We start from the raw sequence: 24,291 nt of genomic DNA on the forward strand, positions 1-24,291 counted from the left end.
ATGTTTAGAATTATCGCGATGTGTGGCGAAAGTTCCATCAGATTTCCAGTGGCTTATTTGCGGGGATTTTAACTGCAACATTGCTATCTCTGATGTCCGCTCCTCCACTCTTTTATCTTTGTTTTCGGTTTTTACTATAGTTTCAAAAGATGAAGATTTTACGTATGTCCATAATTCTGGTTCTTGCTCTAATCTAGACCATGTGCTGGTCTCAAATGCAGCGTTATTACCACAGCCTGTTCATGTTGGGTTGGATATGCCTATTAGCGACCATTTTTACCTTTCTTTTTAATTTAAATATTCAAATTCCATCTTTTAAAATTATCCATCGTTCTAGTCAAATTGTAAATAAAATGATCTGGGATCGGGAAAAAATGTGCAAATATCATGAAGAATCAGATGCACTTTTAGGTAAAATAATTGTAAATAATTCTAAGAATGTTGATCAAATTGATATTGATCTAGTTAATCTTTAAATTGTTCATATTTTAAAAGTCGGGGCTAATAAAGCATTTAGAACTGATTCTTTCAGTCGTGGATCTCGTGTTTTAGGTTGGAATCTTCATCCGATTTTAAAGCAAAGCCAAAAGAATGCATCTCAAGCTTGTTACCTTTGGAATTGCGCGGGAAAACCGCGATCTGGACCATTTTATGATGGTATGAAATTAACTAAACGCGTTTTTCGGGCTGAGTTCCGTTTGCATAATGAAATTATAAAAGATGAAATTGGTTCAAGGATTACTAGTGATAAGAATGAGCTTTGGAGTTTGGTTAATTCTAGACGTCATAATAATAATAGTTCACCAGATTTTAATAGTTCTCTGAAACTAGACGACTGGATAACTCATTATAATCAAGTTTTTTCATCCGGTGATGCGGCAGTTGAATCACGGCTTGACTCTCTATTATCGGACGAAATTTCAAAGCCCCGCCCAAATAGTAAAATATCTGTTTCTGTTGATGATGTAACTGTAGCAATTAAAGCTCTAAAAAGTAAGCATTCCTTTGATCATGATGGTATACATTCAAACCATATAAAATGGGCATCCCCCAAAGCAATCCTTCTCCTCACTACTCCTTTCACTACTATACTTTCTTCTGAATTTCTTCCAGCTAGCTTTTATTGTGCTACCATTTCACCCCTTTCAAAAAAAGGAGGGACTACGAATCGATGTTCTGATTATTGGCTGATTACTGTCTCGTGGCAGAGTAGAACAGTTGTTGAGTTAGTTTTATTAAAGTATTTGGAGTCTTGTAACCAAGGCCTGAATCAAATTGGGTTCCGTAAGGGTCTAAGCATGGATGTTGCTCATACCCTCCTTTCAAGAATAATATCTTTTTGTAAGCAATGGGATAGAGTTTATACACTTGAGTTAGATTTTGCGGTGGCGTATGATTCAATTATCCATTCTTGGGCTATGACTGCACTTCTGAAGAATAATGCCCCACTTCCAGTAGTTTTGATTTTAAAAAAGTGGTATGGCTACTCGCGCATTCGTTTTAAGTGGAATAATCAGTTTAGCGATTATAATGTTAAGTTATGTAGGGGGCCTAGACAAGGAAGCATTATTTCTCCTTTGATTTTCAATATTACTGTTTCAGGGCTATTTGATCAAATTCAGTTGGCTTTTATTTATGGTAAAGGTTATGTTCTGTCGTGGATTGCTGACACAGATGATTTACTCCTTTTGAGTCGATCGCTTCAGTCACTTCAACAAAATGTAGATTTCTTAGCAAATGTTTTTAGTGGTCATGGACTTCGTTTTCGACCTGAAAAGTGTTAGTTTTTAATTTTTGGTCCTGAGGCTAATGATCTTGTTAATTCAGAAATTTCTGTTCGTATTTATGATAGTATTTTAAAACATTTGGAATCTTTTTTATATCTTGGTGTGCCTTATGGACCAACTTTAGCTCTATGCCGTGCTTCTATTTCTCAAGCAGTTAAAAGTAGAATAGCGTCTAGTTTCGGGGCAGTAATTTGTCTTCGCGATCTTCTTTCTCGGAAATCACTGGCTCGGGTATATAATACAGTCGCTTTGCCTCAAATTTTAGTTTTTTCATAGCTTCTCCCGTTTTTTAGAATTAGTAATATTGCGCATAGCTTGGGCGCCAGACCTCTATAATGTGACAACTAGGTGATCAAAAAGACACAGTCAGTTTGACAATAGTTTCCGACTATATCGACCACGCTGAATCTGAATATGGGTGGTGGCAAAGCTGGAGGTGACGGCTTAACCTTCTAAAATCCAAAAAACACCCTTTTTTGGCCTATAAAATGTGTACATACTGTTTATTTTTTTTTTAAGGTTGTACCACTCCAATTTAGTTGCATGGCATCTCATATTATTCCTAATATGGTCGTCTCTTAGAAAATGTTTGTTTTTTTCCGATACCTTGTATAGTCCCGGAGCTATAGGCTAATATTTAATAATTTTCCCTGAAAATCTCAAAATTCAAATATTTATTTCAAGGTAAAGCACGTATCTCGTAACTTAATATATTTTTAGGATTTTTCATCTTTTACCAGAATTTACCTTGGATATTGAGCTTCACATTGCCGAACATTTCCAAGCTCCAGCTGTTTGTTGAAGCTGCACAGAATTTTTTTTTAGGTATAAGACAAAAATGTATGCGAAAATGTATCTTTGCCAAATAGTCATATGACACAATATTCTACGCTAGAATTTAGCGTAGATTCCAAATATCAACGTTAATTATCAACCCAATATTAAGTTCGTTTGTTATAGGCTAATTAATTATTTGTAGGCCTATTTTTTTTTTTTAATGGTACAGCGAGACATGTTTATATGCTAAATTTTGACGCCGAGTCTAACGGTAGTGTTGACTTGGTCATCGTGTTTCAACTTTAGTTGATATATACTATTTAATTTGATATAAGCTCTGATTTTCTTGAAGTAATGCACATCTATATAAAAATACTTGTATTTTTATTAAAATACTTGTATAAAAATACTATTGGGTTGAAATTAATTGAGTAAAAATACAAGTAAAGCCTGTCAAAATACAGTTCCCGCGCATCCCAACGGTTTTCCCCCAACGTACGAAAAAACTCCCGCTAATCCTCGTCTGAATCGTCGCTGTCGGCACCACATCGCCCACCACATTCGCAAAGAATGTCGCATGGCCTTATCCCCAAACAAGGGCACTTTTTACTGCACACAGTTTTACAGTAACAAAAGGTCGAAGCCTTGTTGACAGTTAGAGGCCAGGGGGTCAGCGCTGAAGTCACTGGACTGACTCCTAAAATGTCGTGATGGGTCCAGCCAAACTCAAGTGGGTTGAAGACATAGGGCTTAGGAATCACAGCCTGAAGAATAATGCTCCACTGAAGTATAGCTCTCTTGGCGTGATATACGAAAGAACCATCTGTTGGGGGTAAGCTGTTCAAGTTCTTTTTTTCTGGGAAATAATTGAATTCGGAGGTCATTGAGAGAATCAAATTCGGACTGTTTTTTGCTATATACCGATACAGCCAATTTCTTACAGATACGCATGATTTCGGGCTCGTACATAATGATGTTTCGGATATCACTCCACACTTTCAGTGTAAGATCAGCTTTGATTCAAGAATCAAATTTCTTGAATGAGCTGTGATTTAACAGCAGATGTAGCAAATGTTTTTTTGCCCTTCGAGAAGAAAAAACTGACCGTATCAAATCCACTAATGCAATGTAGCAGCCCTATTGACTCTAAAACAGCACACGATGTTCTGTTCACAATTGCATGGATCGGAAAGACTTTTTACACGGAACTGAACGTAGAGCTCGGGTTTATAGCCCGGGTCGCACCTGCAGAGGAATATTTCGCGATAGTTCTGTAATAGAATGACCACAATGTCTGTATCATTCGCTTCAACAATTACTTGGGAACATACATTTCTGTAGCATTCGGCAACATGGAGAGCCACACACGTGTCGGCTTCTTCATGTGTGCTGCACAAGGTAGCTTCGTAGTCCGGGTTCGGATCTAATGTCGTTTTGGATGGGACCAGTTTTAGGACCTTCATTCTGTCACTGAATCCGCCAGAGAGGTAAATGGTAAATCTTAATTCAGAAAGACAGACATGGCTCCACAATTCAAAAATACATTCGATAAGTCTTGACTTACTCTCTGACTGCATAAGCAAGATATCCCAGTTTTCTAGCACCATGCTCTTCGTAACGATAAAACTCTTCGTCACTGTATTTCCTCTCCGCTCATGACATCCACTACTGTCTTTTAGAACAATAGGATGCCCGGACATGTTTGCAGGGCCAAACACTCCGTCATACCGATCAGCTACAATATGCAGCTCGGTTGTAGATTTTGGGAGTCGATTTAATAGCCTTGCAAGGATTCGTTTCGAAAATGCCTCAACGGTTTCGGTTTTGTCTGGCACTTGCGACCAGATTAACGGCATGAAATCTACCACCACACCAGTTCTCGTGACCGTGTTAATCGGTACTTCGCTAGGCCAACTTTCTAAACTTGCAGAGGTACGAATGAACTCGAGAAAACTTGACTTCGTACCCGATCGAAGTTTAATACGTTCACCAGCTCCTGCTTCAAAATATTGCTGGGGCGTAGGGCAAAAGTTCATGCGGCATGATCCTGCTTAGCATCTCAAGCGTAGATTCTTGACTAGTGCCAACAGTAACCAAAATCCTTTTAACAGCTTCCAATTCAGCATGAACGCTGCTACCGGTCTTGGTTGTCGAGCGTTTGGCCTGTTTTGTTTCGCAATCCATAGTCTTTACTTTAACCTTGGAAAAGGGGTTGGGTTTTCCATCGAAGTATGCTTCCAATGCTTTTAAACCACTAGCACGTGCACCCAAGAGGCTCTTTGCCACGGCCTCATCAGCGACTTGATTTGAAATGATATTCACCAATGATTCCTCATCACATGTAAACGGATCAATATGGTCTTCAACAACAGAGACCACACTACTGACAAGGTTTTCTTGGCGCTTCTCACAGGCTCCATTTTTGCTTCCTTCACCGTCAAATTCACTCATGCTCTCAATTCCAGTACGTCGACAAAGGGCAGAGGAAACATCAGCACAAAATGGTATGGTGGTAGTCCACTTGGCAACTGCCATTGAGCTCAGTGTGATTCCCTTTAGTCCTCTCTTTTGTTATGATTCAAGGTTGAGTGTGGATTCCAGTGCATGATCTGGGGAAACACAATTCATCTTGCAATTTTTCCGCTTCACGTTGAATAGTCCTTTGACAAAGATATCATGCAAGCTAGGTGGCAAGGTTTTCATGTCACTCAAATACTGGAGTGACAGATGTCTTCCAACATCTCACTGCAAATGGCAGCTCTAATACGGAATGCCCCATCACTGTCTGGTTTACTACTCAGAAATTTTAACATACACCGTTGGTGGTATTTGGCTTCAAGAGCAATAAGGTCTTTATCTTTACACCTGGCAAGAAATTCAGGATTTTGTTGCCATAGTTCTTCTGCTTGTCGACGCACTTTGTTCTGTCTATCAAGAGTCCGAATTTGATACACATTCAGTTTCTTATTTTTAGTACTTCCCTTCATACTACAGAATAAGCAGCAGGTTTTATAGTCAAATTCAACATCCCCAGCTTGGGATTGAGTCCTGACTGACAATGCTGGTGGAATTTGAATGTTTTTTTAAGTAGCTTATGCTTGATCAGCAGTTTTATTGCGGTGCTTACAACGGAGGAACTTTTTGCAACAGGCTTTGTGCCACTTGTGCTCTTTCTCATGAAAATCTGGTTCATAAGATTGTTTTTTTAATGCTCTGTAAGCTAAATTGCACTTGCACCTGACTTGAAGGACACTCACAACTCGACGTATGTCTGTAAGCTTATACAATTTCTCATTCTTTGTCTTGTTCTGGCAAATAATGCACAAAGAGAAATTAATCGTTGTTTTATTTTGGGGGCGAAGCATGAAGCGCAGATGTTTTCCCTTTAACTTTTCCATTGTTGACCTAGAAAGAAAAACATCAGAAATTGTCTTTAAAGTCCACTTTTTACAAACTTTACACAAAAATCATTTCATATTGCTTTTTTTTCATTGCTGACCATGCCAGTAGTCTTCATATTTACCAAATCGAGCAGAATATCATTGCAGTTTAACTAAGCTAAGTACAGGAGGCTTACTTTAGTGTCCCAGTTCACTTTCAGGCCATGCTCGCTCAACTGGCAAACAATTTATTGTAAATATTTTAAGTTGTTGATAGGCATCGACTAGATTAGGAATAGGCTAGCAGTCAGGGATATTAATTATTTTATGTATAACCATCAATATAATGTACTACTTCAACACTGTAGTAGTACACCACAGGATCTGTACCTCAAAATTTGAGACCTATGTCTAACCAACAGTGTACTACTCCAGGTATAGCATAATAGGACCTACACCATGTTTAATGTAGTACTGATGGTGGGGTGTAGTACTCAAATTCTGAGATACAGATCCCATGGTGTACTACTGCAGAGGTGAAGTAGTACATTATGTTGATGGTAGTACATAAGACAAGTAATATCCCTGACTGTAGGCTAGGGTAGGCTGCACCAAATGTTAGATATACCCAGCATTTGGCGTAGGGTATCCAAAATATTGGATTTGTGGTAGATTGGTTTAAGGTGGTCTGAGCAACATCAAGACTAACAGACCCTAAAAAATGTCTGATCTAACTGGTCTTGAGTTTTCATCTTGAAGCCTAATACTCAGTTTCTGTTACTCCAGGTATAGCATAATAGGACCTACACCATGTTTAATGTAGTACTGATGTTGGGGTGTAGTACTCAAATTCTGAGGTACAGATCCCATGGTATACTACTGCAGGGGTGAAGTAGTACATTATGTTGATGGTAGTACATAAGACAAGTAATATCCCTAACTGTAGGCTAGGGTAGGCTGCGCCAAATGTTAGATATACCCAGCATTTGGCGTAGGGTATCCAAAATATTGGATTTGTGGTAGATTGGTTTAAGGTGGTCTCAGCAACATCAAGACTAACATACCCTAAAAAATGTCTGATCTAACTTAGCCTAATTACAGTATAGGCCAAGTCTACATAGAAATGTCACAAAATGTCTATCAAACAGTTTGAGATAAAAACTCATTCTTAATTCCAACCTGGTCTTGAGTTTTCATCTTGAAGCCTAATACTCAGTTTCTGTTCACTCATTTCCAGCAATCTGAAAGTTATTTAGCCTACCTATCCATGACATTACAGAGTTACATAAGGCAGGCATTAGGCGTCGTTCAGTTCCTATTCTTAGCTCTAACCACTAACAGTACAGCTTCTCAATCATACTACCAACCTTAAGTTTAATCAGCAACAGAGTTCACAAGATTGTTTCTTTCACGAAAGCTCTTTTTATCATTTTCGTCTTCTTCTTCCTACAAAATGCGTACCTGGGAAATTTGATCTCAAGGTGGAGTAGTAAAACAATTAGCCTATAACAACTGAAGTTGATATTTGGTTGAAAAGTAAAGTTCATATTCAGATTTGGTGTTAAATTCTAGCATAAAAGATGTGTCATATCATCATTTTGGAAAAATGTATTTTTGCATATACATTTTGACGTATACTTTTTCAAAAAATTCTAGACGGCTTCACCGAACAGTTGAAGCTTTGAACTTTACTGCAATGTGAAGCTAAATACTCAAAGTAAATTTTGGAAAAGGATGAAATATACAAAAATTATAGAAAGGTCCAAGATACGTGGTTTAGCGGAAATGAACCTTTGAATTTTGAGATTTTCGGGGAAAATAAATAAATATTAGCCTATAGCTCCTGGGCTATACGAGATATCGGAAAAAATCGAACATATTCTATGAGAAGACTATGTCAGGAACAAAATGAGATGTCACGCCACTACATCGGAGTGGTACAACCTTAGAAAAAAAATAAACAGTCTGTACACTTTTTATAGGCCTAAAAAGATTGTTTTTTTGCTTTTACAAGGTCAAGCCGTGACCTCCAGCTTTGCCACCACCCATATTCAGATTCAGCGTGGTCGATATAGTCGGAAACTGTTGTCAAACCGACTGTGTTTTTCTGATCACCTCAACTCAGAAATAAGCGAGATACGCTTTAGTGGCGCCCGGACTAGCATGTAAAAACCACATTTTTTAATTTTGCTAAGTTCCTTTGCCGCTTTTCTAAATCTGAATCAAATACTTTTTTAATGAATGCATATAAAATAAAAAACCCTGTTGATGTTTTGGAGAAAAAGCAAAATAATTTTTTATCCAAATTAAATGTTTTTTCTCATAATTTATATAGAGCTGCGCATGAAGCTTAATTTATTTTATTTGATTTAATTTTTGAATGAAGTGTTAATTTGTGAAGTGTTAATTTATTATCTATAGAATGAAGTGTTAATTTGTGTGGTAATTTCGATTGAAGGCCTTTGCGTATTTGTTGTTATATAGTTTAAAACAATTTTATGGCCGTTTGATTAGCGGTTATTATTTTAGTTTATTTCTTTTTTACTCTTCGTATTCGGAGGAAATAAAAAGTTTGAATTGAATTGAATTAGGAATTTACCTTAAAATTACTCCTACTACCCCCTTTGAAATAAAAAAAAATTACTGCAATAAGAGTTGCAATTTTAAAATTGATAAAATCAATGTTCTCTCTTAATATTCACCGTGATGGATCTCTGCTATTAGCTGTCCAAGATCCGAAATCAGCAGACACAATAATTAACCTAAAATCCCTTCTGAAAACCCCAATTAATGCATCTAAATGGAACCCAAAACTATCACCAACAAAAATTGTAGTTTATAATATTCCCCCAGAGATATGCATTCAGGAGTTAAAAGAAGGGCTCTCAGATAGGGCTGGCAACTCAATCCCAGTTGAAGATGTTACCCAACTTGGCAAACCTAACTCTAATGGCCTAAAAACTAGTAAATCCTTCTTATTCACACTGGAGGAAAAAATTAATATCCCAGAAGTTATTCCTATTTTGGCAAATCAAACCACACAAGGAATACAAACCTAAGCCTAGCCAGTATCAGAAGTGTCTCAAACTGGGACACACAACACACAGATGCAATGAAATTTTCCTAGAGTGTAGAAATTGTAAAGCATATAATCCTAAGGAGTTGACAACTTGCAACAACACTCAGCCTACATGTATCAATTGCAAAGGCCCACATGAATCTACAAATAAATCACTATGCCCTGCATGTAAGAAAAGAGCTCTAACACTCCAAATAGTAACAGAGAAGGCCATCCCATACCCCTTTGCAGCAATGGAAGCAAATGCTGCCCAACAATACCAAATAAAGCCCATAATGAAACCAACTAAAACCCCCAAGTCAAACACCCCCAATGCATCCAGTACCCCGTATAAAACACCATCTTCTAAGCCCCCTAGCTCACATCCCTATCAGAAGGAATCACCAAGTCAACAAGCCTCCTTGTCGGGTGAGATGAGGTCAGCCTGGCCCCCCCCCCCCTCCCAAGAAGAAACAAACCAGAAACACTACTAGGAATTATTTCCTTAACTTACAAACAGGATGCACAACCAAACATGCAATCCCCTAATATATGCTTATTCATTCTAAACAGTAATGCAGTTCAGGCCATGAACATACATCAACTACAGAAAACAAAAATCATTGCAGAATTGGCAAAAATCTACATCCCCGATGATATGCTCATTCAAGCAAAAAAAGATCTTGCTTTACTTTTAACAAAGCTGAACATTGATACACAGTTATATGAAAAACAAATCAACAACACAACACATATCAATATTCCTGTGGAACATGAGATCGCCCACTGAAAATAAACTAAAAAAACAAATATCTTTTATGAATAATAATGCCATTAATATTGCTTGCCTCCAGGAAACTCATTTAACCCAAAATCAACAAATTAAGTCTCTGGGATATACTATCCTGAGAAAGGATAGATCTTCAGAGAGAAAAGGAGGGGGTGTAGCTTTATTAGTTAATAATAATATAATATTCTGTGGCATCAATTTTCCAGATTTTGCTAATGATGTTGATGCAATTGGTATCACTGTTTGGCTGAATAATATAAAAACCTACATAATAAGCTTTTATAACCCTAATGGCCATACTACAGATGCCATGGATTTTTTTTAAATATACAAATAATTCTAATATGTTAAAAAATATCACTATTTGTGGAGATTTCAATGCCCACAGCCTTTTGTGGGGGAATAAACCAGCAAATAAAGCTGGTAAATTGATTGAGTATATGACTTGAAATAATAATGAATTAGCTGTTACTACCCCTCCAAACCTGAATACTAATTTCAACCCCAAAAGTGGCAGATTCTCCACAATTGACCTACAAATTGTGTCATTAAATATTTTGAATAAAATTTATATAAATAAAAATGATATTCTATGTACTGACCACTTTGCTATAGTGTGCTCCCTAAATAAACCTGCTGAAACTCTACCACATACCTCCAAATATATCAACACTAAAGCAAATTGATCTATGTTCCAAAATAAGCTAAATGATGAAATCACAAGTTTCACCCAAAATTCATACATTTCAAACACAACAGTGGACACACATGCTGAAGTATTGACATCTTTACTAATAAATACAGCTAAACATGCTATACCCAGGACAACACCTAAGAAAACCTACCCTAGACATATTCCTAAAGCCAGGTGGACAAATGAGTGCCAAAATAAATTGAGAATAAAAAATGAAGCCAGGAGAGCATTTATAAAAAAAACATCACCTACTACATATTTAAAAAAAATTACAAGCAGAATCTAATCTAAAAAGGACTATAATAGATGCTGAATATAATTACTGGAATAATTTTGCAAATAATCTCTCCAGAGAGTAGAAGGCTATCGTATACTCCGAGACGAACACCATATATGGGCATAGAGTCCCTAGGGAGCACACGTGGTTAATGAGGTCAATGACCTCTTTTTGCAAGGTCGATTTATTTGTTGTTGTTGTTGTAAGTGCACGCTCTCAGCGAATGTCATGGTGTCCAGAAATAGGAAACAGTATTTGTTGTTGTTGTTGTTTTGGCCAAGTGCACGCTCTCAGCGAATGTCATGGTGTCCAGAAATAGGAAACAGCATTTGATGTTGTTGTTGTTTTTGACATGTACATGCTCGAGGCGAATGTTAAGAGACCTAACGGAATAGGAAACAGTTAGATCACGTGTTTCCTTCTCAGCCACTCAGAGGGCTTGCTTACATATTAGCGGCGGCGGGAATATGAGGAAAGGATTTTTGCTATAGTTTTATTAGTCTGTGAATAGAATTCAAAGGAGTGAGAACAGTTTTGACTTTACTCATTTGGATATATATTTGTGTGTTGATGATGAGTGGAATGTTTACCCTCTTAGAAGTTGATAGTGGAGTTGAAGGTAATAATACAAGAGCACCAAAAATTGCGGTGGAAATCGCGAGAGGATCATGGCATTGTCTGGAATGGGATGAAGTACATGCAAGATATGTGATATCCTTAAGCCAATTTAAAATGAAAGATCAATTATGTTTCGCCGCTAAAGTTGATATAGCCCATGTGAATAGACTTCAATGTGCTTTAAGTTCATTGGTGAAACATATCGAAGACAAAAAACTCTATCGCTAATTGTACATGCTTAGTATTATTGTTGTTGTTGTAATTATTCATTAAAATTGTTTCGAAATCGAAAATGTTCTCTTTCTTTTCTGGTTAGGTTAGGCTAGGGGCTAACGAATCAGGGTCAGTCTAGAGTCAGCAGTCAGAGTGAAAGGATTGAAAAATGAATAAATTTGAGAAAGAGAGAATTAGATCAAATCTAGTGTTTATGGAAAAACATTTGATTTTGAATGATGATTTTCTCGAGTTATCTCTTCAACGCAGGATATTCTCTTGTCAGAGAACACTTGACAACATAATGAGGAGTGATTCTCCTCCATTGGACTATTGTATGAAACTTTTAAAATGTGACTCAAGTTTCATACAATAGTCCAATGGGGGAGAATCACTCCTCAGTATATTGTCAAGTGTTCCCAGACAAGAGAATATCCTGCGTTGGAGAGATAACTCGAGAAAATCATCATCCAAAATCAAATGTTTTTCCATAAACACTAGATTTGATCTAATTCTCTCTTTCTAAAATTTATTCATTTTTCAATCCTTTCACTCTGACTGCTGACTCTAGACTGACCCTGATTCGTTAGCCCCTAGCCTAACCTAACCAGAAAAGAGAGGGGACATTTTCGATTTCGAAATAATTTTATTGAATAATTACAACACTAATACTAAGCATGTACAATTACCGATACAGTTCATTGTCTTTGATATGTTTCACTAATGCACTTAAAGCACATTGAAGTCTATTGACATGTGCTATATCAACTTTAGCGGCGAAACATAATTGATCCTCAAAGGGGCTTTGATCCATAATTGAGAAAAAATTCTTTTGCTTTTTCTCCAAAACATCAACAGGGTTTTTTATTTTATATGCATTCATTAAAAAAGTATTTGATTCATATTTATAAAAGCAGCAAAGGAAATTAGAAAAATTAAAAAATGTGGTTTTTACATGCGCAATATTACTAATTCTAAAAAACGGTAGAAGCTATGAAAAAACTAAAATCTGAGGCAAAGCGACTGTATTATATACCCGAGCCAGTGATTTCCGAGAACGAAAATCGCGAAGACAAATTACTGCCCCGAAACTAGACGCTATTCTACTTTTAACTGCTTGAGAAATAGAAGCACGGCATAGAGCTAAAGTTGGTCCATAAGGCACACCAAGATATACAAAAGATTCCAAAGGTTTTAAAATACTATCATAAATACGAACAGAAATTTCTGAATTAACGAGATCATTAGCCTTAGGACCAAGAATTAAAAACTGACGCTTTTCAGGGCGAAAACGAAGTCCATGCTCACTAAAAACATTTGCTAAGAAATCTACATTTTGTTGAAGTGACTGAAGCGATCGACTCAAAAGGAGTAAATCATCTACGTCAGCAATCCACGACAGAACATAACCTTTACCATAAATAAAAGTCAACTGAATTTGATCAAATAGCCCTGAAACAGTAATATTGAAAATCAAAGGAGAAATAATGCTTCCTTGTCTCAGCCCCCTACATAACTTAACATTATAATCACTAAACTGATTCTTCCACTTAATACGAATACGAAAGGAGCCATACCACTTTTTTAAAACCAAAACTACTGGTAGTGGGACATTATTCTTCAGAAGTGCAGTCATAGCCCAAGAATGGATAATTGAATCATACGCCGCCGCAAAATCTAATGCAAGTGTATAAACTCTATCCCATTGCTTACAAAAGGATATTATTCTTGAAAGGAGGGTATGAGCAACATCCATGCTTAGACCCTTACTGAACCCAATTTGATTCAGGCCTTGGTTACAAGACTCCAAATACTTTAATAAAACTAACTCAAAAACTTGGCTAATCTGGCACGAAACAGTAATCGGCCTGTAATCAGAACATCGATTCGTATTCCCTCCCTTTTTTGAAAGGGGTGAAGTGGTAGCACGAGAAAAGCTAGTTGGAAGAACTCCAGAAGAAAGAATAGTAGTAAAAAAAGTAGCGAGGAGAAGGATTGCTTTGGGGGATGCCCATTTTATATGGTTTGAATGTATACCATCATGATCAAAAGAATGCTTACTTTTTAGAGCTTTAATTGCTACCGTTACATCATCAACAGAAACAGATATTTTACTATTTGGGCGGGGCTTTGAAATTTCTTCCGATAATAGAGAGTCAAGCCGTGATTCAACTGCCGCATCACCGGATGAAAAAACTTGATTATAATGAGTTATCCAATCATCTAGTTTCAGAGAACTATTAGAATCTGGTGAACAATTATTATTACGACGTCTAGAATTAACCAAACTCCAAAGCTCATTCTTATCACTAGTAATCCTTGAACCAATTTCATCATTTATAATTTCATTATGCAAACGCAACTCATCCCGAAAAACGCGTTTAGTAAATTTCATACCATCATAAAATGGTCCAGATCGCGATTTTCCCGCGCAATTCCAAAGGTAACAAGCTTGAGATGCATTCTTTTAGCTTTGCTTTAAAATCGGGTGAAGATTCCAACCTAAAACACGAGATCCACGACGGAAAGAATCAGTCCTAAATACTTTAATAGCCCCGACTTTTAAATTATGAACAATTTCAAGGTAAAATAGATCAATATCAATTTGATCAACATCCTTAGAATAATTTACAATTATTTTAGCTAAATGTGCATCTGATTTTTCATGATATTTGCACATTTTTTCCCGATCCCAGATCATTTTATTTACAATTTGACTAGAACGATGGATAATTTTAAAAGATGGAATTTGAATATTTAAATAAAAAGAAAGGCAAAAATGGTCACTAATAGGCATATCCAACCCAACATGAACAGGCTGTGGTAATAACGCTGCATTTGAGACCAGCACATGGTCTAGATTAGAGCAAGAACCAGAATTAATGGACATACGTAAAATCCGCATCTTTTGAAACTATAGTAAAAACCGAAAACAAAGATAAAAGAGTGGAGGAGCGGACATCAGAGATAGCAATGTTGCAGTTAGTGCTTATAGTCAATTTATTGATATATTAATTGGAACAAAGCAGAATCATATCGTGGATATACTTTTGAAAACATTGCCAATGGATTCAATGTAGATAGTTCCTCTTTCGAAAGAGGTAATGTCACAGAGGTACTCCTCTCCCCATTTCCCCTCACTAAATTTATGGAGCGAGGACGATCAGTTTTGTGTTTGCTGTGAGAGAGTTGACATCGGAAACCGAAAAAAATGTTCTATATATGTCCATTGTGCATGTACACTCTTGGCAGTTGGACTCAATGTGAGAATTGTACAATTATTGATGACTATAGTGAAAAGTCTAAATTATGTAATCCATGTAAATTACATAGAGGCTATGCAGTACAAATCAAAGAATGTAATTCATGTCTTGAGGAGATTTGTGACTTTCACACTAAAGGGCACCTATGCTGCAATTGTCACAATGAAAAATGTGATCAGTGGGAGAATACTTACCCTGCTATGATCAGAAAGAATCCTAAACATGATTTTAGTTTATTGCTGCGAGATTGGTTTCGTCGTGGATTTAAACTATTCTGGGAAGAGGAATCTGGTCTACGAATCAACTGTTGGGGTAACAAGACAATTTGGCTTCTACGTCATCGTTGTGACGACACTGCCTACTATGACTATAAACCAAGTGATTTTTATTTGGCAGTTACCGAATGTGATTCACCATTTGAACACTGTATATGATATTGCTTCAAATAGACAGATTGAAACTCGTGAATTTCATAATATGAATGCAAATAGCATCATTGACTACACAAAGAGATATGAAAAGAGTGAAGTTACATTGTACTGTAGAAAATGTGACCCTGACTTTGCAGTCAATCAGGATCAATATACAGTGAATCCAAATGATTTACCGGCATTAGTGGTTCACGACAGTTGCCTATACATCGAAGAAGAAGAAGAAATCTAAAGTGAAGATTTAAAGACATTGTTTTATGTATATGCATTTTAACAATAAACAAATTTACAAACAATCTATGTTCAAATATTTATTTCTTTGTAATATCCATATTTATCACTGTTTTAATGAATACTATCTCAGGAGGTTCTATTATTTGAACCTCATCCTCCTCCACTGGCAAAATATTTATGAGAGAGGGTATCTCCTCCGCAAATAAATCTTCACGCACTCGAAGTCTCGGGTTATGTATTCGATCCGAAGACCCACTCCTCAAGAGATCCACCGCTCTACATATAGAGAGAAGTTCTTCGTCCTCCTCAGGTGTAATCTTGATGCTCTCTTTCTCTGCAAATGTAGCTAGAAGATTCTCCTCCTCCTCGATAGTGAGCCCCCACGCATGCCATACATCCTAAAAAAAGTTTGGGAACACTATGATGGAAATATAAATTAAAATTTAAACAATTTTGTAGGAGAATGATTCTTGGAAATTTTCAGCGGGTTTCAATTTCTGGAAAAAATTACATTTTGACATCATTTGACAATTTACTAAATTTTAAAGTTTTCTTTAGTTTCAAAAATGTTTTTTGTCAGTCATCATCTTTTAATCATTCACAAACAATACTAAAGAAAACCAGTTTCCACTGTTTATCAATGTTATATTATTATGAAGGCTATTATTTCTTTGAAATATACATTTTACATTTTTAATTTTCATGTTTTTGATTTTATATTGATGAAGAATTTAAACACAACTTCAACTAGTTATTTTTTGTTTGGCATAGATGAAAGGTCCAATACCTCAGTTAAACTAAGAGGTTACTTTCTGTAAACCTATGTATAGTGATAAAATTGTTAGTGACAAAAACTTTTTTTACACAAGAGGATATTTTTCAACTAAAAGTAAAGAGCTACTAGACTAAATCAAAGATGTGTAGAAATAATAACAAATAATTGTTCAAATTTACATTTTCTGTAAAGCTATATCTAGCGATAAGCTTGTTTCAGGGACAAAAACTTTTTTTCCACAAGAGGTAATTTTTCAACTAAAAGTAAAGAGCTACTAGACTAAATCAAAGATGTGCTGAAATAATCACTAATAATTGTTCAAAATTAATTTTCCTGTAAAGTTATGACTAGTGATAAACTTATTAGAGTGACAAAAACTTTTTTTTCCACAAGAGGACATTTTCAACTAAAAGTAAAGAGCTACTAGACTAAATCAAAGTTGTGTAGAAATAATAATGAATAATTGTTCAAACTTAAATCTTCTGTAAAGTTATATCTAGTGATAAACTTATTAGAGTGACAAAAACTTTTTTTACACAAGAGGACATTTTCAACTAAAAGTAAAGAGCTAAGAGACTAAATCAAAGATGTGCTAAAATAATAACGAATAATTGTTCAAACTTAAATTTTCTGTAAAGTTATGTATAGAGATAAACTTGTTAGAGTTACAAAAACTTTTTTTCACAAGAGGACATTGAAAACCTAGACTTGACTAAAACCGCTAATGATAGAACTAAACAGGAAAAGGGGTGGAACAGATCTATTTATATGCACGTGCGGAGCTTTATGCCAAAAATTAAGACTATAATATTCACGGCGAAAAATAGCATGTTGAGTTTCAAACTGTGAGATAGCGGTTAACTATAAAATTAGCTAAAAATATTATTATAAGATAGCGAAAAGATTGCAACAGTGTGGGGGAATGCACAGAAAATAGCAAAGATTAGAAGAAAGAGAGTGGTTTCTTTGACATGCAAAAAAATTACATTATATTTAGATATCTCTCAGGGAGGGGGGAGCAGAGAAATTTAAAACAAGGGGTGTGAGATTATAGAGAAAATAATATTTTAATATCTCTGAGACAAGTTTATATTGGGTTGAAAAATAGTTTTGTTTTTAGATAGGTAAGAAAAATTGCTCACATTTGCAAATCCTGGCTGCAATTGGGTGCCCGAAGGTCCAGGCGAAGCATGCTGTAGCATCAGTGGACCTTGTGTTGGTGGTGCAGCTCATAAAGGCCCAGGCAACACATGATGGTGGGTGGACGGGCCGACGTCGTTAATTTCTTGCGCAGATTGGGCTGCGGCTTGTGCAGTAGGGCCAGTGACGGTACGGACTTGTGCAGTCGAGCCAGTGATGTCATTGGCTTGCACAGATGGCTGCACTTGGGTAGGGAGCGTGGAGCTGGGGGGTTTCGGCCAACAGCCATATTGAACAACGGTTGCAGGGGTTTTACCTTGACCCCGTGCTCTCTTACTGGGAGGTGGCACACATTCTTCACCATTGTCCTTAAAGAAGAGAAAAAATTTAGTATAGAAAATAATTTCATCCTTTTTTTTTACAGAATGAAAATTAGTACCCCCTTCTACAGAATTTATTGTCAGACATAATTTTGTCTAGAAAAGCATTTATCTCAAAGAAGTCCCCTCCTCCACCCTTTTTCTGCAAAGCAAAAAGTAAAAATGCATATAGGTTTACCCTCTCATTGAGTTAATCTTGCGTTTTTTTTTGTTTTTTTTTGCAAGCGCAATGTAGATCAATAAAGAATATATCTTACTACCTTTTATTCAAATGTTATAGCTAAAATAACTAAAATATCAAAGAGAAATGGTTCGCACAACGAAGTCGAAAACAATTATGATAAAACAATTATCTTTTCATTTCTAATTTTGTCAGTATTAAAAGCGTTAACCCATTCCCCAACACATATCCTGGATTCAAAATTGATTCAAAATTGACCCTCTCCCCATAAATTTTGGAAAATTAAGCCATCCCTAGGTATACTCTCTCATTGAGTTAATCTTGCGTAACAATTCAAGCGCAATGCATATCAATAAAGAATATATCTTACTGCCTTTTATTCAAATGTTATAGCTAAAATCACTAAAATGTCGAAGAGAAATGGTTCGCACAACGAAGTCGAAAACAATTATGGTAAAAATAATTATCTTTTCTATTTTGTCACTATTAAAAGTGCTAACCCCCCCCCCCCCCCAACAAAAATCCTGGATACAAAATTGACCCCCTACCCTAAATTTAGGAAAATTAACCCATCCTATGTCTACCCTCTCATTGAGTTAATCTTGTGATTTATTCAAGTGCAAGGCATATCAATAAAGAATATATCTTACTGCCTATTATTCAAATGTTATAGCTAAAATCACTAAAATGTCGAAGAGAAAAGGTTAGACACTGAATTGACCCCCTCCCCTAAATTTAGGAAAAGTTAAGTTTTAGTGTTGCTTCTTAGTTCCAACTGAAAATTTATTTTTTAATTTGATGTTTTACCTTTTTTTTTTCAAATCATGCCATAAATATCTGTTTGAATAGACCCTCTCTTATCAGTTTAATTCGATTTGAGTACTGGTTCGATTTGAACAGTAAACATTCTTTCTAGTCTTTAGACTTTTCAAGCATAGTAAACTTGATTACGGTATGTAATTTGTAGGGACTAATTCATTTTAAATATTTGCAATTGGAATAAAAAGCAAATTCTCTGGGGGGCGTACTAGCTACCACAGACCCAGATGGGCTGAATTCACATTTTAGAGTTAAAAAGTGCACACAAAAAAAAGCAATTTTTTCACAAGAGGACATTTTCAACTAGCGGGTTTCAATTTCTGGAAAAAATTACATTTTGACATCATTTGACAATTTACTAAATTTTAAAGTTTTCTTTAGTTTCAAAAATGTTTTGTCAGTCATCATCTTTTAATCATTCACAAACAATACGATTCGAACAGCAAACATTCTTTCTAGTCTTTAGACTTTTCAAGCATATTAAACTTGAATATGGTATGTAATTTGAAGGGCCGGTAGTGTTTTCCTTCAAAAAACTTTCTCGTACAGCTAACCGTTGATGTGAAACTATAAAACTAATCCATTTTAAATATTTGCAATTGGAATAAAAAGCAAATTCTGTGGGGGGGTACTAGCTACCACAGACCCAGATGGGACTGAATTCACATTTTAGAGTCAAAAAGTGCACACAAAAAAAAGCAATTTTTTCACAAGAGTAGTCATCAGTGTAGCTTCCAATATTCTGGTCTTGGTTTGCAGACATATCTTACTATTCTTCCAAACTCTTTTCCAACTGTGAAAAAAACACACTGAACCTTGGCTATTCTACTTTTAACATCTTCACTGCTCCCACAGACTTAACTTATAATACTACCAAGGTAAGTGAAGCTCTCCATCTGTTTAATCTTTTCGTTTCTCAACGTCACCTTTTCATCTTCACTTATTCCTAGCCTTAGCAACTTATTCTTCTTATCATTAATTTTCAAACCTATTCCAGCACCCTGAACTCGCAAAACCTCTGAAAGTTCATTCATTTGGTCAAACTTTTATTTAGAATGCTTAAATCATGAACATAATCTAAGTCCAGGAAGTTTTACCTCCTCATTTGATTCCGTCTTCTCCCACTGCCTTTCCTGTGTTCCTTAAGACAGTCCATCAACACTAAATAAAGGGGGATGGAACACAAACCTGCTTAACGGATTTTGAATATGTTTTTGAGCTAATTAATATTTTATCCTTTAACAAAGTTGAAGTAAACTTCTGACCTGTGGTGAAAAAATAAAGAGAGGAGTGAGGTGGATGGATACAAAAAACAGAGGAGGAAAAAGTGAACAGAAAAATAACATAGAAAAAAAGCTAATAGAAAAAGAACAGTCAACTCACGGAGAATGGAAACAAACTATATGTTACCGTGACTGTCCAAAATTCGTGAATGTCGACATTCACCGGTGAATGTCCGAAATGCATTTTTTCTCCTTGGATTTAGTTGGATTTGCCAGTCAACTTTATCACTTTAATGCAAGGTTTGATGATGACAAGCTAGGTTAGATTAAGTTCGACTAAGTTAGGTTAGCTGAGGTTTTAAACCCATTTCTAATATTCATAATCAAATTTAATCTAAACTAACATAATCTACCCTAAATTTAACTTTTACCATCATAATAGGCTATTTGACATCAAGTTATCTATGTTCTGCAAAACCAGCTTAATGTCTGTACTTTTCTTTTCTTAATACAGAAATATTAGGTTGGTGATACACGATTGCCAGCCAGGCTTTATCGATGATATAAATTTTGCTTTGGTGGCTGCCTTCAGGTTGTCCAATGAAAAACTTTTTTTTTTACGTGGATTATTATCGGCTTGCTTCTGTTTTAGACCAGGGTCAAGCAATTCCTTTTCCATCCGACGAAAATTTGTTGAAAACAATTAAAAAATCAATTTTTTTTTAGGTTAAAGATCCAATGCTGGTAAAATGCATTAATGTTGCTCTTATTTACATGTTTATCCAAACATGTCATTAGAAACTGTCTGAGAAGATTTTAGAGAATCTGGCTTTCAATAAAAAATATCAGCTCAAATTCACCAATTTTGTCGTTTTTGTTTGACGAACTTTCTATTGTGTTTTTATTACTCATCCATAGCTACATCTACTGCCTAATGTTAAAAAAAATCGTTAAACAAAGATTTTAAAAGCGGTTGATTTGTGAGACATTCCATTTCAAATGATGTAGCCAAAAATGGGAAGGATATCCGTAGCTTCAGGCTTGATTTAGAGGAGCGGTGAGCTGAATATTGGGGTTCGCTGGATTTGACGCTATTTTAAGGGGTTTCAGGCTCTTTTTCAAATTTAAGTCATAGTTACCATTCGCGGATCAGCTACAAGTGCGAACAAATGCTACAAGTGCGAACAAATACAAATACAAATGAAATATAAAACAAATAAAAATGTAAAGCAAATAGTGTAAAGCAATTACTTGCTTAAAACAAATAAAAATGCATCTTTTAAAGATCCAATGCTGATAAAATGCATTATTGTTGTTCTGATTTAGATATGTATCCAAAAAAGTCACTAGAAACTGTCAGGAAAGATTTTAGAGAAATTGGCTTTCAATAAAAAATATCAGCTGAAATTGACCAATTGTGTTTTTTTTGTGTTTATCAAACTTTCTGTCTTGTACCCGTGCATAGATTAATCTTTGTTAATTTTTTATGTCTATATAAACTAGCTAGAAGTTAAACAATGTTCTACCTAATTCTAATAGTGTTATCTTTTTCAGGTCTTTCAAAGAAGATCGAAGAAGATTCCTCATTTTCCTGTACCACGGTTATCGGAACATTGGGATGGATCGCTCCGGAGATGCAGGCCAGAAAACGCTGTACCTCATCTATTGATGTTTTTGGGATCGGTTGCTTGTTTTACTACGCGCTAACTGGGGGAAAACACCCATTTATCCCCAATGAACCAAGACCGGGTGAGGACAGAAACCAACTTGGGCAAGAGAACATTGCCCGAGGAAAGTATGAGTAAGACCCGCCTATATTTTAAAAGCTTAGAGATCGTTGGAGCTTACAATTCTATGCTTCCATTAAGTACTATAATTTCTGTAACAATTGGTTTGCTCCACACTTGGGCGTAAGTGGGAATGTTATAGCACAATGATAGCACATGTATATGTTATAGCACCAGTTCACCCATTGTGATCGAGAACACGTCCGCTGTGCGTACATCAGAGGGCTTCCTCGTATGAAGTACCTTTAAGAGGATTTTTCAATTTCTAAATGAATTTAAATTTCAGAACATTGCAAATTTAAAATTGACAGAGCTCCTTGTTCCAAATAAACAAGCGGTAGTTGAGTACTTTTAAGGGATTAGCTATCTCAGAGTTTTTAATTGATAGCAACTTGGTTCTCTAGTCAGTAAGGACGAAATGGGTTTTCAAAGGGGGTCGTAATTTATTGGAATATTGTTTCTGAAATTTAATTGGGTCTCTTTTAAAGGATATTGTTTAAAGTTTATGCTTACCATGCATTTTTTTTTTGACTGTTTTTAAATATATCACGTACTGTCTTCAAGTTTCTACGAAAGATAAAATTTTTAGTATTATTCTATAGCTGAGATTTAGCTTTATAAATTCGCCGTACTAGATTTTTTAAATTTGCTTCAGATTTTTTTTTTTAAGAATTTTTTTTTAAAAACATGTAATTTTGCGTCTATGCTGAAGCTACTATTTCAACCGAATCGACAAGGCATTTGTATCATATTGTTCATTAGCTTCAGATTTATTTAGTCACCATGTCAGATTTTTATGTTACTTTGAATTTTCTGTAGAAAATAATTTAAACTTGCTTGAAAAAGCAAAAATTGATACCGCTAGATGGACTATGCTTCGTTATTTCTCATTCAAAGAAATAAATGCGGATCCGTCATGAAGGGTGAACGTAATGCCTCTAGAGTAGGTGGTTATGGGTGGTTTAGCAGAATGCAGTTTTGGTATACAGCCTGACTACTCTTGACAAGGCAAAAAGTTCTTGACTAGACTGATTTGGAATATTGTTCTCTGCGAGTTGTCGGACTCTGTGATTTAAACAGCTTCATTATGGGAAATAAAAACGGAATAAAGAATACAAAGTGAAACTCAGGACAATTAAAAAAGCATCTAATCTTGGATGTACAATTCCATGTATTTTGGTTATAGACAAAAAAGGAATTATTTCTTTTGATATTGTTTTGTTCAAAATTGTTTAACAAATCCGAATATAATTTATCTATATATATTTATTAATGTACATTTATTACCAATCCGCACAAAGTAATGAAAATATAGCATGGAAACAATAAAATCTTCTTCATAATCATTTATTTTTAAATTATACCGAATCACGGGCGAACTTTTGAAAATAAGCTTGCAAAAAAAAAAAAATATACTAAGAGATTTGCCATTCACCCTTTTTAATAGTGAAATAATAGGATCTAATGCTTAGACTGGTTACTGTCCCAGATAAAAAGCGACTAGCTATTTCAGAGTTGTTAATTGATAGCAACTTGGTTCTCCATATATTCGGTTATATCTTATAATTAAGGATATTTTCCGTGGTGTACATTAAGAATATGTTAAATTTGGTAATACAATGAAATTTGCAAATGATAAATTAACAGTTTTATGCCTGAAAAGTACTTTGCAGAATTTGCGTTTTTTCCCGAAATCAGATGGAGTCAGTAAGGACGAAAGGGGTGGTAATTTATAAGAATGTTGCTATTGAAATTTAATTGGGTCTCTTTAAGGATATTGCTTAAAAGGTATGATAATGTAAACATTATGGGGGGGCTATGGGTTGCACCAAATCACTTTTTGTGAAGTCCTTATGGCTTGGGGTTTGTATTCACTTTACCTTTCATCAGTTATGTTTTTAGTTTCTTATATTTTGATTTGTTTAATTTTTTTCTTTTTATTTCCATGTTTATGGTATAATTATTTACTTTTTGTGTATTTCTATTTTGTGTTCATAGATTGATTATTGTTTTGTTTTTATTTTGTTTGCTATTTTTTGTGTTTATTATTTAATCTGCTTTCGCCTTTGTGTCTTAAACTTTAATCTTGTTTTACTTTCACTTTGTTCTTTTTTCAGTTTGTCTAGTTTAAATGATTGTTCAGCTGCATGTTTAATAACCCAGATGCTGGAATCCGAACCTGAAAAAAGACCAGTGGCTACGGCTATTTGCAAGCATCCCGCGTTTTGGGACAGTACAAAAATTCTGGAGTTTTATCAGGTATGATTTAGCCTATGTTCTGTTGCAGTCTTTCGGGGGCTGGTTACCTCAACTTTCGATTTCCAATCAGATAAGTCTCTTCAAAGTTATTACGACCACTCCTTCCTCTAAAACATTACACGTTAACAATGGGCAACTTGCATAAATAACAGCCCTTGCCCCAGGGGTAGTGATGGATTTATCCACTCCTGAGTTATAGTTATCC

The 24,291-nt window shown here is 35.5% G+C and overlaps 1 protein-coding gene across 1 annotated transcript in view; it reads left to right on the top strand.

Annotated features, from left to right (window-relative positions):
• The window catches only part of LOC148949844 (uncharacterized), a 59,904-nt gene that overhangs the window by 19,570 nt on the left and 16,043 nt on the right, over window positions 1-24,291 (top strand). Inside the window, exons 4-5 of the mRNA XM_089091326.1 lie at window positions 21,595-21,841; window positions 23,945-24,086. Of these exons, the coding sequence (XP_088947452.1) occupies window positions 21,595-21,841; window positions 23,945-24,086 (389 nt within the window). The remainder of the gene's footprint in view (window positions 1-21,594; window positions 21,842-23,944; window positions 24,087-24,291) is intronic.

Source organism: Artemia sp. Qi Xiang Cuo, chromosome 7 (assembly GCF_049724085.1).
Source record: "Artemia sp. Qi Xiang Cuo chromosome 7, ASM4972408v1, whole genome shotgun sequence".
Taxonomy (NCBI): Eukaryota; Metazoa; Arthropoda; class Branchiopoda; order Anostraca; family Artemiidae; genus Artemia; species Artemia sp. Qi Xiang Cuo.